Source organism: Hippocampus guttulatus, chromosome 7 (assembly GCF_054856545.1).
Source record: "Hippocampus guttulatus isolate MCC_2025c chromosome 7, RoL_Hgut_1.0, whole genome shotgun sequence".
Lineage (NCBI taxonomy): Eukaryota > Metazoa > Chordata > Actinopteri > Syngnathiformes > Syngnathidae > Hippocampus > Hippocampus guttulatus.
The window spans coordinates 19,939,321-19,952,689 of record NC_141267.1 but is presented as its reverse complement, the minus strand read 5'-3'; the positions used below and the strand labels follow the sequence as shown (position 1 = coordinate 19,952,689).

Genomic DNA, 13,369 nt, shown 5'->3' with positions numbered 1-13,369 from the left:
CGTTTTGCTCTGCTCCTTCCACGCGCGATGAGGAAAACTCAAATTCCTCATAATCTGATGATGCCCATCCGTCGATTATGCGCTTCAAATTGGGCAGCAATTCGACAACCCCCGAAAAAATGTGCAAGAAATATATTATATTTTTATTTTATCTACAAAATGACCATGTAGACAAACACAGTGAGACATCTTCATGTAATGTGCATAAATATACAGGTACATTCATATTTACAATATCAAATGTCACTTACTGCAGGGGCATTGCTGCTGTTGTTTTGACTTGATGATCGACCTGCTTTATCCTACAGGCTTGGGAGGGACAGCCTTTGTCCTTTTTTTCCCCCCCCTATCTGGATTTTCAACCAAATGAAAGACATAACCTGATGTAGTACCCAAATTGACCTGTGAGAGGCAGCAATATGCCGGGGGAAATTCCCACTATGGGGGGGGGTGAAGAACCAGCTGAAGTAAACATGCTCTTAAAAAGTGTGCAGATGAGCTTTAAACTTGATATGTGCAATTTGTGAACCCTCAGCATGGCTTGGATTACTGAGTATCTAAAAAGTTATACTGACAATTCCAAACCTGTTTGTGTGGGCGTTGATTACCTTTCACTCTTGGTGACATTTACAAGGATTCTCTGGACATACCTGGCCAGATGTATAAATAGATAAAAACAATTCGGACATTGGAAAAGTCCCTTCGCTCCTCGTAAAGTCCTTCACTGAACCTTTTTGTCCTTGTCGGCCACCACTTCTGACAGATCCTCGGGTTTGACGGCCTTCACCTGAGCCTCCATTTGGCTGACCCGTTGCTTCATGCGCATCTGGCTGGAAGTGAACTCGGCCATGAGCTTAGCAAACTTGGTCTGCATGACGTCCAGGTTGTCCTGCAGCCTGCTCAGCTTCTCCTCCAGGTCCTTGGGGTCTGCACCAGCATTAGCCACCGCCTCATCAATCAGGTTGTCCTTCATCAATATGGACTTGCCCTTCTCCTCCAGGGCCTTCTTGGCATCTGGGTACTCGGTGAGCGCCTCCATCAAGTCATCCTTGGAGAGGGCGAAGAGATCAGAGTAGCCCACGCTTCGGATGTTGGCTGTTCTCCTGTTCCCGGCCTTGCTGCCTTTGATTCCCAGGATGCTGATTTCCCCAAAGTATGCGCCGTCGCTGAGGACCACAAACTGCGTGACACCATCGTCGGCCACCACCGCTAGCTTGCCCTCCTTGATGATGTACATCTCCCGGCCGATATCGCCCTTCTTGCAGATGTAGTCCCCAGGACTGAAGACTTGAGGCTCCAGCTTGAGCACCAACTCGATAAGGAGTCCCGCCTCGCAGTCCTGGAAGATGCGCACTTTCTTCAGTGTGTCCAGATGGACGTTGATGGCGATTTCAGCCTTGAGCTTGTCCGGCAGGTTCTTCAGAACCTCTTTCTCATCGCAAGTCTTTTTCTCCGTCCACAGGTAGTCGAACCACTTGATCACCCTGGCCTCGAGGTCTTTGGTGACCTTGCGGAACTGCATGTACTGCTTGATGGAGTCAATCTTGGCCTGAAACTCAGCGCGGGAGGCGTTCATGTTGGAGATCATGGCGCCGACGTTTCCGACAATACTGGCGAAGATCAGCACACCGGTGAGGAAATCGGCGATGACAAAGAGGTACTCCACGTCTCTCACCGGCGCAGGCGTCTCGCCGATGGTGGTGAGGGTCAGTGTGGACCAGTAGAGGGAATAGATGTATTTTCTGGCCAGGCGGCCATGCTCCGGGTGGCTGATGTTGGGGTACACCCAAGTGTCCGAACCGAAACCAATGGTCTTGGAGATAGCAAAAAACATGCAGGCGTTCCAGTGGATGATGACCAGGATGTAGAGCACGAGATTGCTAATGCGAAACATGTTGGGGAAGCTGGTCCTGGTCTCGGTCCTTTCGAAGAACTCGAACAGCCTGGAGATCTTGCAGAGGCGGTTGAAGCGGAACTCTGGGTTATTGTATCCATATTTCAGGAAGAGCAGATCGGTGGGGATCATGGAAATCATGTCGTACTTGAACTGTGACGTGGTCCTGTATTTAGCTCTCAGCTTTGTGGCGTCCTTCACCAGCAGGCCTTGTTCCAGGTAGCCTGTGGAACAGACACAAAAATATAATCTACCTGCACATTTGACGGCTATTAATCTGCAGTGATGCTTTGATTTACAGATTTAACGCGAACTGCGTTGACGCACTGCCAGAAACACTCAAGTTGCGTTCAGTGTGACCGCAGCATAACACCCGAGACGCACTGCCCACACTACTTTCCCTTTCGAGTCGCCGACTTGGTTTATCTGAATGTGCAAAGCCGCAAGAGCTGTGTGAATGTACACTTAGGACTACCAGGCAAGTTCTCTCTGAAAGGCGTAGACGAATAAGTATCAATGGTTCAAGGGGCTGCGGCGTGGACACCTGGCCAAGAAACTGACCTGTCCTTGACCTGACAAACGTGTCTGTGTAGTAGATGAAGTCTGAGGTGTAGTCCAAGAAGATCCAAAGTTTTGTGAAGCGGTCCTGGAGTTCATTGAAACAGGCCCTGGTAAAATAGTTGAAAAGATTGAAAGACTTTTCAGTTTCACTTCAGATAGTAAAGCAAGAAAGGAAAAGAATACCTGGTCACAATCATTATCAGGTTGTAAAACACCGGGGCAGCGATGACCGTCAGCCACCTGTAGTACATGTCTGCAGCTGGGTCCATGATCCAGATCTCCTTCCTGGATTTAAAAATGTAAAAAGCTTTTGTTGAGGCCTTATCGAAGAATGCAGGAATCAGATGTTTCTGGAATTAAATCATCCCGATGTGAAGTCTATCAGAGAGTACTTACGGGGGCTCCTCTTTCTTTTTGTCATCTTTCTTATCATCTTTTTTGTCATCCTTTTTCTCATCTTTCTTCTCCTCCTTTTTGTCATTGTTTTTTTCATCCTTTGGGTCTTTTTTAATTTCCTCTTTTTTGTCTTCCTTTTTGCTAAGGGAAACAATCTTGGGTTTTTAATTCTCTTCATCACAAAGGGGGATTCTATGTCTATGAGGGACAACCAAAGGGATACCAGATTACACCAAGAGGAGAGGATCTGGTGGAGGTCTGGAACTATCTTGGTAGGTTGTTCTTTTTTTTTTAATCTCCTCTTTCTTTACTTCGTTTTGCTGAGGGTCATAAACTCTTGCTGTAAATTGGGGCAAAAGGCGTAAAGTATTGTAGGTCTATGAAGGACTACTGTAGGAATTTCGGAGAACACCAAGACGGAAGGGTCTGGTGCAGGTTTGGAACTATCTTGGTAGTGTTGGTGCAAATCACAGCCTTCCGGCAGATCTCTTGCAAGTTTACACTAAGCCCCTGTCGTACAGAGATTCTTGTTGAAACTGTAGCTTTGGTCGTGTAACGCAACAAACGACCAAGACAAGGAAAAGAAGATTAAACTGGGAAGGGAAGGGATGTCACTAGCAGCTAGTCCAGAGTACCACCCAGTTTTCTACCAAGTATACACACTTACTCATCTGTGTTGTTGCAGTTATTCATGTTGTAAGTAGCTAGCGGCCACTTACTGCCAAGACTTTCGAAACAAAGAACGTAGTCAGGTCGCTTATTTCACGGTCGACGTTATTCCGATTATCACCACTTCTACTCACTTCTTCCTGCGTGTTGTGCTGTCGTGGTCCAAGGACTGTCTGTTGCTCTTGCAGCCCGACATTTCTTTGAGCTCGGGGCCTCGGAAGCGCTCCAGGAAAGAGTCGCGCCTCGCCGGTACTTCAGGGTTCATCCTGTTAAAGGCCCAGTTGCGCAGCATGCAGAAGAAGGAAGAGACCCTAGACATGATCAGAGAGAGCGGAAACAACAACGACGTGACACCCATCTAGGCTACTGAGAAAAGTGGAGTGGTCAGAATCACAAGGCAGAGTCGCTCATGTCGGTGTTTACCTGGCCATTGCTCCTGGACCAGTAAAAGGTGTTCTGTTGGACTTTGAAGACAGCGCCCTCTCGGAATTGTGACTGGAAGACATCGTCCGCAGAACTTGAGCCAAAAAGTACCAATATCATATGTCACGATCAAAATGTTTTTTTCATTCTCACAGATCATAGCTCTGTCCCTCAGGCGAGGTAGTCTGCAGATGGCAACTTTCCAAGAATCCTTTAGGGGAGCCATCGAAGGAACCTCTACCTTTGCTGAAACCACCAGCGATTGAAAATGCTTGAAAATGGTGTCTCATGGGGACTGTCAATTTGTGTGCATCACTTTCTTACCCTTACGTTGTGATGCCAAGTGGCTACATGTTAGCATTTCTATTTTTTCAAAGTGACACCACTGGGATGACAGATGTCTGGAGAACCCAGGTAATGTACTCTACGGATCCAAATTTCGGAGGAACCTTTGTAAAGTCATGTCAAATGGGATTGTCTACTTCCTGGTTCTGTCACATTCTTCTTAAATCTGCACCGGGATGCTATGTGTCAGCATGGCTAACGTTTTTTAAAGGTCCCCCAAAGTTTCATACTGTGGTGACAGACATCTAAAGAACTTGAGCCAGAGACTACCAACATTTCACTCCAACAGATGAAAGGTATGATCCAATTCGGATGTACAACACATACAATATACTCTACAGATCAGAACCTCCGAAGTTCAAATGGGACTGTCTACTTGGTCGATCCACTGGCTTCTTCCCGGCCTTACCTTTACGTAATGATGCTAGGTGGCTAACATTAGCATTCCAACGGTATTTAAGGCATTCAAGTTCAACACGGGTAACAAACATTTGAAGGACGCCTGGATTTGAAACCCAAAACTTTATTTGTGTGCCTGCTTAAAAACTTTCAATACAAGGGTGCACAAATATTAATGGAATATACAAAAGGCATGTTATGTATCTTCCCCATAACTGGCTATAAGACTATTTGGCTATTTGATCCCCTCAATGGAGACAAGGCTAAGAATCTTCAACCTTCAAGCATACCTGCTTTCTCCATTTTCAACGACGGATAGCTCCTCGTCCGATGTGCGACTGGACAAGCGGCATCTGGTTAAGTAGGAGATTTCGCTGTTCACCTTCGCCATGGTGTAGTGTTAGGCCCTGATGGCCTGAGAAGAAACAATAACAACAAAGGAAAGGTTGCTACAAAGTTGTCTGTTTTTTTTAAGAGAGATTTGGGAAAAGACTCAGTGGACAGGATTTCTTGAGGTACAAAGTCGATTAAGATCTCTGAGCACAAAATGACCGTTTCAACCCAAAATGGCCAACTTCCTGTTCAATTTCATGCTTCTTTAGACTTTCATGTGTCCTGTTATGCCAGACATGTCCAACCCGTTTTATGTTGCTCGGTGGATGTGGATTTGTATTCTCGGGGTTGTTCATTTCTCGGCTTTAATCGTTTCCAAAATATATGGACCCGACATAGACACGTTTTCACTGTGTGGCGGAGTGTATATATACAGCCACTAAAAATACACCCTCCTTATATCCTTACCACTAAACAGGATGAGCGTGTTCTCTGTGTGTGAACGGTCAGCCCTGCTTTTAAAATAAGTGCTACTTACGGGTTTGCTCTGGCCCTGCTGGCAGCACGGGTGTGTGAATATATAGCGCGGGTAAGTCTATTAGCCAGACTTCTTTGGGAACGCAGAGTTAAGGGCTGCTTTGTTCACCTCTGACAAAGTGCAGTCTGGACCGTTTTTTTTTTTTTTTTTTTAATAGATCTTCATTAGCTACCAATTGTGAGAATTGTTTGTTGATAAAAGTTGCAATTGAGTCAACGGTAGGACTGTAATACATGATGTCATAATAATTCACAATTAACACAGTTGTCAGATGAAAAGCAAGATACAGTCAATCATCATCATTTGAAATTATCATCAAACTTTCAAAGTATAAGCCCTGGAATTGGCCCAAAATGTCGGCATCGAACCGAAAGGACAAACTTTGTCTTCAATTTCAAGGATGGGTTCTTGAGTGGCGGCACAGTGGTCGACTGGTTGGCATGTCCGCCTCACAGCGCAGAGGTGCAGGGTCCAATTCAAGCTCTGGCCTTCCTGTGTGGCGTTTGAATGTTCTCCACGTGTCTGCATGGGTTTTATTTTTATTTTTTTCTACTGTGTCTGTAACACCATAAGATGGCACCCAGAAAACAGCCTGCTCCTACAGTCCAGTGATGCCTTGGGAAACAAGTTTAATTTGTTCCCTGCGCGTGGCAATGCCATGAATAAATTCGAGTCACTGTTGGTCACTATCAACCAAACTGCTCATGTTGCGAAATGAGTAGAGTTCACTGCAACCATACAGCGCTTGCATCTCGGAAAATCTCAAGTCACTTGTATCTCAAGGCACCATTGTACCGCCCACACGCTCTACTATTATTTCCTGAAATGTGTCTGTGATGTCATAATTTGAATAATCTAATTTACAGAATAACCACCGGCCCCACCCCTACGGTTTGTCTGCCTATGACCTGGAAGCTTGGCTGGCTGAAGATCTTCCCTTTTCTGACGACCAGACCACATGGAAGCGCTATCATGTTCAAACTGAAAGGTAAGCAGAACTGCAATGTAAAACCAACTGGGCACAGGAGACATGAAAGTGTGGCTGACATTTAGTAGATGCCAACACAGTCCAGTTGAACGGTTTGGTGAAGAAACACTGCCTCCAGCAGGGAAATTATGATAAAATCTTTATGGGATGTGATTTAATTCGTCAGAGGTGTCGTCATTTGCAATCTGGAAATAGAGGTGTGCACACCTCCTGCTCTGGAGGAGTCTCGGAAATCTTGGCTGCCATTAAGCAGTCATCATTGGTCCGTTTAATTTTTTTCGCCGACATCTTTGCAATCATTTAAACTCCCTCGCGAACGTCTGTGGTTGTAACACGTGTCGGCACGTGCGGATTAGCGCTAATGCCAAGGAGTTAACCAACACAGCACAAGCCTCACCCATCCTGGCCCCACTACATTAAACGACACTGACAGTAGTCTACCTTTCGCCAGTGCAGCTAAAGGTAAACTTGGATAGCATTACATCATCGGCCACATCAACAAAAGCTCATTGAAATCTGACGAGAAGATAATTACGTTTTCACTCCTTACCTGGATTTTTCATGTCAACATATGGGAATCTGGTTGCTTTAAAAAATTACGATTTGACTTGTTTATTTCATGTTATGTCCAGCGGATATAAAAAGTCGAAACACAACTGCCAAATTGGAAGGAATTATGAGCAGTTCAAAACAGCATTCATTGTTGTCATTTTGTAACCCTTATTTATCCAAAACCAAGTTTAGTTAGAAAAATATGATGACTATGATATCTTAAACTAAAAGGGAGGAGCTTCATCTTGTCAGACGTCAGCTTTGTCTAAATGCAAAATATTGCTTCAATGCCATCTAGTGACATTTGGTGCCAAGTAACTATGTTGAACTGAGGGGGAGGCGCTCCCTTTCGTCAGGCCATAGCCTTGTCCAATTGAAAAAGTGCTTTGCTGCTATCTTGTGGCACCTCTAGGCAATTACAGCCATTTTGGGTTGGTAGAAATTACTCGCATGGTTTACCCTAAGTGGCCCATTTTGAAAGGTTTCCCCCTTTTAGTACCTTTCATGCAAAGACTTTCATGCTTTCAAATCATGTTCCTGTGGCTTTGCTAACACTGAAAAAAATTTGATAATGACATCAACATTCCAAAAAAAATAGACCTTACTTGTTCACTGGTGCTTTGACTTACAAGTGACTCAAGACGATTTTCTCGTGTTGATTAGCGAGCAAAGATTTTTGGGACGAGTGCGAAACGGCAGCAATGAACATCGCAAGAAGCGTTAGCCGTTTGGCTGCTAGTGAACAATTACATGTGCATCCGTATTATCCCGCCCACTGGTGGTCAAGGTGCATACCAGAAGGTGCAGCACAATGTCCAGTGAATTGAAGCCCAAAAAGAAGTAAAATTTGTAATGAATAAAAACATGAAAAGGTAGCAAAAACTGTTTAATTTTTAATTCTATTTAATTGATGATACCATTTTTTTTAAAATAAAGTACAATACCGAAGAGTGCTATTTTTCTTATTTAATTTTTTTTTTTTTTGCTCGTGTTTTAGGACATCTTGAATGGGTTAATGGGATAAACAATTAATCGGCAGATTCATTTTAAAAAACTATTTAATGAATAAAATAACTTAGTTTTGTCACCTAAACGCTGAAAACAATAAAAATGTGACTTACAGGCAGGACATATGACCGTTTTTACAATACTGTCCTTTCGTATTTGTTTAACGTCATAACAGGAAAATCAGCAAAATCTGCCTATTTTTGCCAATTTTATGTTTGAACGTCATTGTTTTTGTCTTACATTGTAATGTGTGTGAAAATATTCCGAAAAATGCAATAAATTTGCGGAAAAAAACAAAAAAAGAAATCCCAATTCTAAGAGAGCTCCTGTCAGCGGACTGTCAAAAAGCACAGACATTTGTGTTCCAATCGAGGGGATAAAAGTAAAAAGTTGTCGGAAAAACAGTTCCTCGAGTTCAGTGAGGATCCCTGACAAAATGGATTTAAGTACCAACTACTGAATGAAATTTAGCGCCACAACTTACTGGTGCAGAATTACTGTTAGCGTTATGGTTGACAGAATGATCTGTTAATATAATAATGCTCTTATTTGGTTTGTGGGAGATTAGCAACACTGTATTGTAAAGACTCGCTAAGAGGCTTGAGGCTTGAGGCTTTCTATTTATCGGGGCAACCTCAACCCGGGCAGGAATAACGGAAGCTATGTAAGCTATGGTCAAGATGATGGTTTTGCTATGTTTTAAAAGGTTTTGTCAGAACATTTTGCTGCAGAATTCCTGATGTATATTTGCGGGATGATATATGAGCAATTGTTGTCTTTTTTTCTATTTATTTATTGTACTCATTAAAATTCTATTCACAATGTAAAATGTATTAGAATATGAAATACGATAAATAATGTGTATTAGAAAAGTATTGGTGCATGTTATTTGAAGGGTATCTTTGCTAATACACACTAAACTACTGAAGTAAACAAGATTGTTTTATTTTGTAAAAAAAAAATACATACATAAATAAATAAAAATAGATATTTTTTGTATTATTTATTTTTACAATTGATGTATTAATTTTTTTCATGGATCAGACTTTTATTTTTGTTGTTTTATTTACACACTGAATGACAATAATCCAAACTAAAAATAATTATCAAAAACTCATGATATTTCAGGTCTTTTTTTTTTTGGTACAATTTTTTTTCAAAATTATTTTTATGTACGGATGTCCACCGTATATAGAAAAATGATTTATTAATAATTTGTTTACAACGCTAAACTCTGTCATTAAAGTACTTTGTAACTCTTTAAAAAAAAATCCCTCTTAAATTGAGACGAGTCAATGTACGTTTGTTCATAATAATTTTTTAAACATGGATTTTTTAAAATGTATTGATTCAATCCTAGCTTTGCTAATATTTCGTATTAAATTATTCCATGAGTAAACAATGTTTTTTTTTTTTTAAATTTACACAAAAAGTAATCATGTGTGTCGTAAAGCTATAATTTTTCTTTTTTTATACGTTGTTTACACTGTGTCCATACTATTTAAAAAGTGCATTGGCTAAGCTTTGAGAAGAAAATCAATACAAAAAATAAATCTTTCTCACATGTGAGAATATTTTATACATCTTTTCTGGAATATTGGATTTTGTTAGATTTTTTTTATATGCATTCATATCCAGTATATTGAAAGGGTACCTTTGGTAACATTGTTGCTGATACACAGAGCCAAGTCAATAAATATATTTTATTTTGTCAAAGAATGGAAAAAAATCTCCACATTAAATGTGATAATATATAATGTCATTTAAACCTTTCATGATTTAAAATATTTTTACTGGATCAATTTTTAGCGTTGTTTTGCTAATATTGCCCAGCAAACAATACATTTTGTAAAATAAAATACAGAAAGTTACATTTAAAAATAATCCCTCACCAAACCGAGAATATTTAATACACTGGTATTTGTTTCAGAGTTACTCTTACAGGTTTTTAAAATGTGATTAATTATTCACTGCTGGCCATTATATATTAAAAGTGCCTTTGCTCGTATTGTTTTTGTTTAGACTCCATCAAATTTTGTAAAAATAAAATAAAATAAATATATTTTTAAAAGGATTTTTATTCTTTCTTTCTTTCTTTTATATGGCACCTACCTGGTCACGCGTTTAAGTCCACCACATAAGAAGAGACTCCTCTGAGACCACCACCGTGCGCATCCATGTTTCCTCAAACCACCGTCGTCACCTCTCGTTCACGGCAAATATTAGACAAACAAATATTTCCCCATGGCTCACGCTTCCAACAACGCACGTCCGCGGTCTTGACGCTCGCGCAGTCTAGACATTGTCACTGCTAGACGAGGGACTGTTTGGATGAGGATAAGGATGAATAGGAGAGGCTCAGCTGGCAGAACCCAGATCAGGAGAGGGGAGGAGTCCTGCATCAAGGGGATGAGAGGATTATGACCACTCTGCAAAGAGAAGGAAATAAGTTAAAAAAGAAAAAAAGAAGCAACAGTACAATTATATATCCCACCATTTCGACAATATTTTTGTACAGTTGAAAACTGCATTTGGGTCTAACGCTTGTCTGTTTTAGGTGTAATGACACTGTTGGCCACTAGATGATGGCACATCGTTTAGTCTGAGACTACAAATCTGAAAGAAAGTAGAACAAAAATAAAAAGTGTTTCAGCACAAAACTAGATTTTGTTGAAAATGATTTAATGTTATCAATTCTAATCCCGCATTTTACATGACAGAAAGTGACAGCAATCTGTAGTAAGAAAAAAAAAGAGGATTTGTTTACTGTAAACACAAAGAAATCTTTACATCGCAACTTTTCCATTAGTCTTGCTTTCTCTCATTGTTTGTATTTAAATGGACCTGAAAAACTTAAGTGCTCTCGTGCTGTAGAATCATATCGAGGGGATTTCTACATTGGGGGAGTTCATTCATTGTGGGTGGTTTAGAACATAAAGCGGATTACTGTCTGCATGTTTGAAAATAATTGCTGAAAATGTGCAAAGGCTGAGAACTGTGGAGTGCTGAATTGTGGAGGTACATCGTTGAAACAGTTGTTCCATTTCACTTTGGTTGCAGCTAAAACGGCCTCCGGCGAAGCGCCACGATACTTGAGTACCTTTTGTCTGTGTGAGCGGTTGTGCAGCCCAATTGCAAATGATTGAGTTCCTCCTACAATGCCCGTTTCTATCACGAAAGCGTGCAGTTGCCTTCATTCCAAAAATGTATTGACCCTGAATGCCACAATTTGCTGAATTGTTATTGTGTTTTTTGTTACTTAAATTCTCAAGCAAGGAGCTGACACCACAGATGAGCCTGTCGCCTGTTAGCTTACGAGCTAGCTTGTGCTAGTCACCAGCTAGCTCGTAAGCTAACTAGCACCTCTTATGGGGGGTGCGGGGCTTTCCACAATGACAATTATAGTCTTATTTTATGAGTTGTGGCTAAAATTCTTTGTTCTTCTAGAATTTTCACGATATACCTGTGTGTCCATGGATTTTACTTTACCTTACTTTCCTGTTAGCATTGTCGTTATTACGTATAACCCAGCAGGCACAAATAAATGGTTGGATCTGGAGGGGTCATTATATTGATAAAGAAGCGTGGCTAATCTCATTTCGTCTGTTGTGGTGACCAATTGCCCTCTCCCCTGTAGGCTCCACCCCTCTCCTCTCCAAACCTCATTAGTTTTAGGCCAGGCTCCAGGTGCATGGAGATCCATTCAAAGCCTCTTTACTCATCATACCGCATGCTCATTATTGCGTTCTCGATGTGCTGCAGCGGCAACGGCCCCCGTCCCCCCCCCCCCACCCTCCTCGCAGATCCTCCTCAAACCCGGTGCTTGTCCAAGTCAATCACAGCCTCGGTCACTTGTGTTTCAACCATCAGCTGTTTGACGATGGGCAAACAACTGCATTTAATTAATTTGGAATGGAGGCTATTATTGAAATGTATGGGGAAGAACATGTGATGTCCGCCATGGAACAGTTCACGGAATTTATTGCAGCGATGTCTGTCATTGTCGCAAAAGCAACAGTCATTTCAAATAAAGGAAGTAAGGTGAATCTAACACAAAGCTCATGACTTATACAGTGCTGCTAAGTTAAAGGGGAAGTCAAGGCAATTTTTTTGTTGACAATATGTTCTACTCTAGAGTGTGTGGCCCCACCGTTCTATTTTTGACTTGCCTCCCCCCCCCCACCCCCCCACATAAAGAGGCTAAGATGCATCCAAGCATGGCTGCATTTTTTTGATTATATCCTGATTGGATGTGATCATCTTTGGTAACTCTTGAAGAAATCCTGTCGTAAATAAAGGCATTTAGGCATTTCATATTTCTATAGGTGCTTTGTCCCAGGTTATCTGTTCAACTATTTACAATAACCTTACAATACTTTATATCCTCACCTTCAGGTCCTGTGTGATTCATTTGTATTTTTTCTTTAAGATAAAACACCAAAATAAAATATTTTGGGGTATAGCTGCAGGACAAACAACATTTTTCAATCGTTTGAGTTCAGGTCATCCATAGCCACTCAAGTCACCCCAAGTGTCCTCCCAAACATTATGAAATGGGTGATAGAGGATACTACATCATACATGGCGGAAGCTGCTGATTGGCAGAAGGGCCATCAATACACTGCGAATAATGACGGTGAATCATTCCAATCACCGCTGACAAAAATCAAGATGCGGCCAGCCAGTCAAGCATGTGTAATCAGTCTACTTGAGCATGGAAATTACAGTGTGGGGGAGGCCAGAGAACGGCGATGACGATATAAACCAAACACGACAAATCATGATGATTGAGGGAACATTTTAGCGTACCCGAAGATTGCTGCCATGTATGAACTCCACAGGTGTTGTAGGCTGTGTTGGGAATCACTCCCCGTCGACTATTGGAGTGCCCTTTTTAAGGTACATTTGGGATTCAATTTGTTGCCTTAACTCTACTCTGAGAGAGCAAGTGGGCTGCCTTGCTTTACAACTATATATCTATACATAGATATATATCTATATATAGATATCTATATATAGATATGCTTTGTTTGTTTGTTTATTGAACATATAAAACATACAATAATAAATTGACAAAAGTGAAGGTAAGTAAAAAGGAAAAGAAACAGTCATCACAATTTTATGTTCAAAGGAGTAGGAAGAAGTAAAAAACGTATCTAGTCCTACCCCCTTTGAGATATACTGTATATATATGCTTTGATATATTATATATATATACATATGCTTTGATATATTATATATATATAAAGAGAGTATCAAAGAA

At 41.2% G+C, this 13,369-nt stretch overlaps 1 protein-coding gene across 4 annotated transcripts; it reads right to left on the bottom strand.

Moving 5' to 3' along the window:
• Window positions 1-6: 6 nt before the first annotated feature.
• LOC147202960 (cyclic nucleotide-gated channel cone photoreceptor subunit alpha-like) lies at window positions 7-10,454 on the bottom strand. Of its 4 annotated transcripts, none has more exons than XM_086115753.1 (9): window positions 10,219-10,454; window positions 4,978-5,102; window positions 3,944-4,037; window positions 3,655-3,831; window positions 3,519-3,578; window positions 2,852-2,992; window positions 2,639-2,740; window positions 2,456-2,562; window positions 7-2,118 (listed from the first exon to the last, which is right to left on the bottom strand). In XM_086115753.1, exons 2-9 carry the CDS (start codon window positions 4,988-4,990, stop codon window positions 722-724), a joined length of 2,091 nt encoding a protein of 696 aa, XP_085971879.1. In that variant the 5' UTR covers window positions 4,991-5,102; window positions 10,219-10,454; the 3' UTR covers window positions 7-721. The 4 variants fall into 4 exon arrangements, with proteins under 4 accessions (XP_085971879.1, XP_085971880.1, XP_085971877.1 ...); XM_086115754.1 differs by having other exon boundaries at window positions 3,655-3,786; XM_086115751.1 differs by having other exon boundaries at window positions 3,944-4,015.
• Window positions 10,455-13,369: the final 2,915 nt, after the last annotated feature.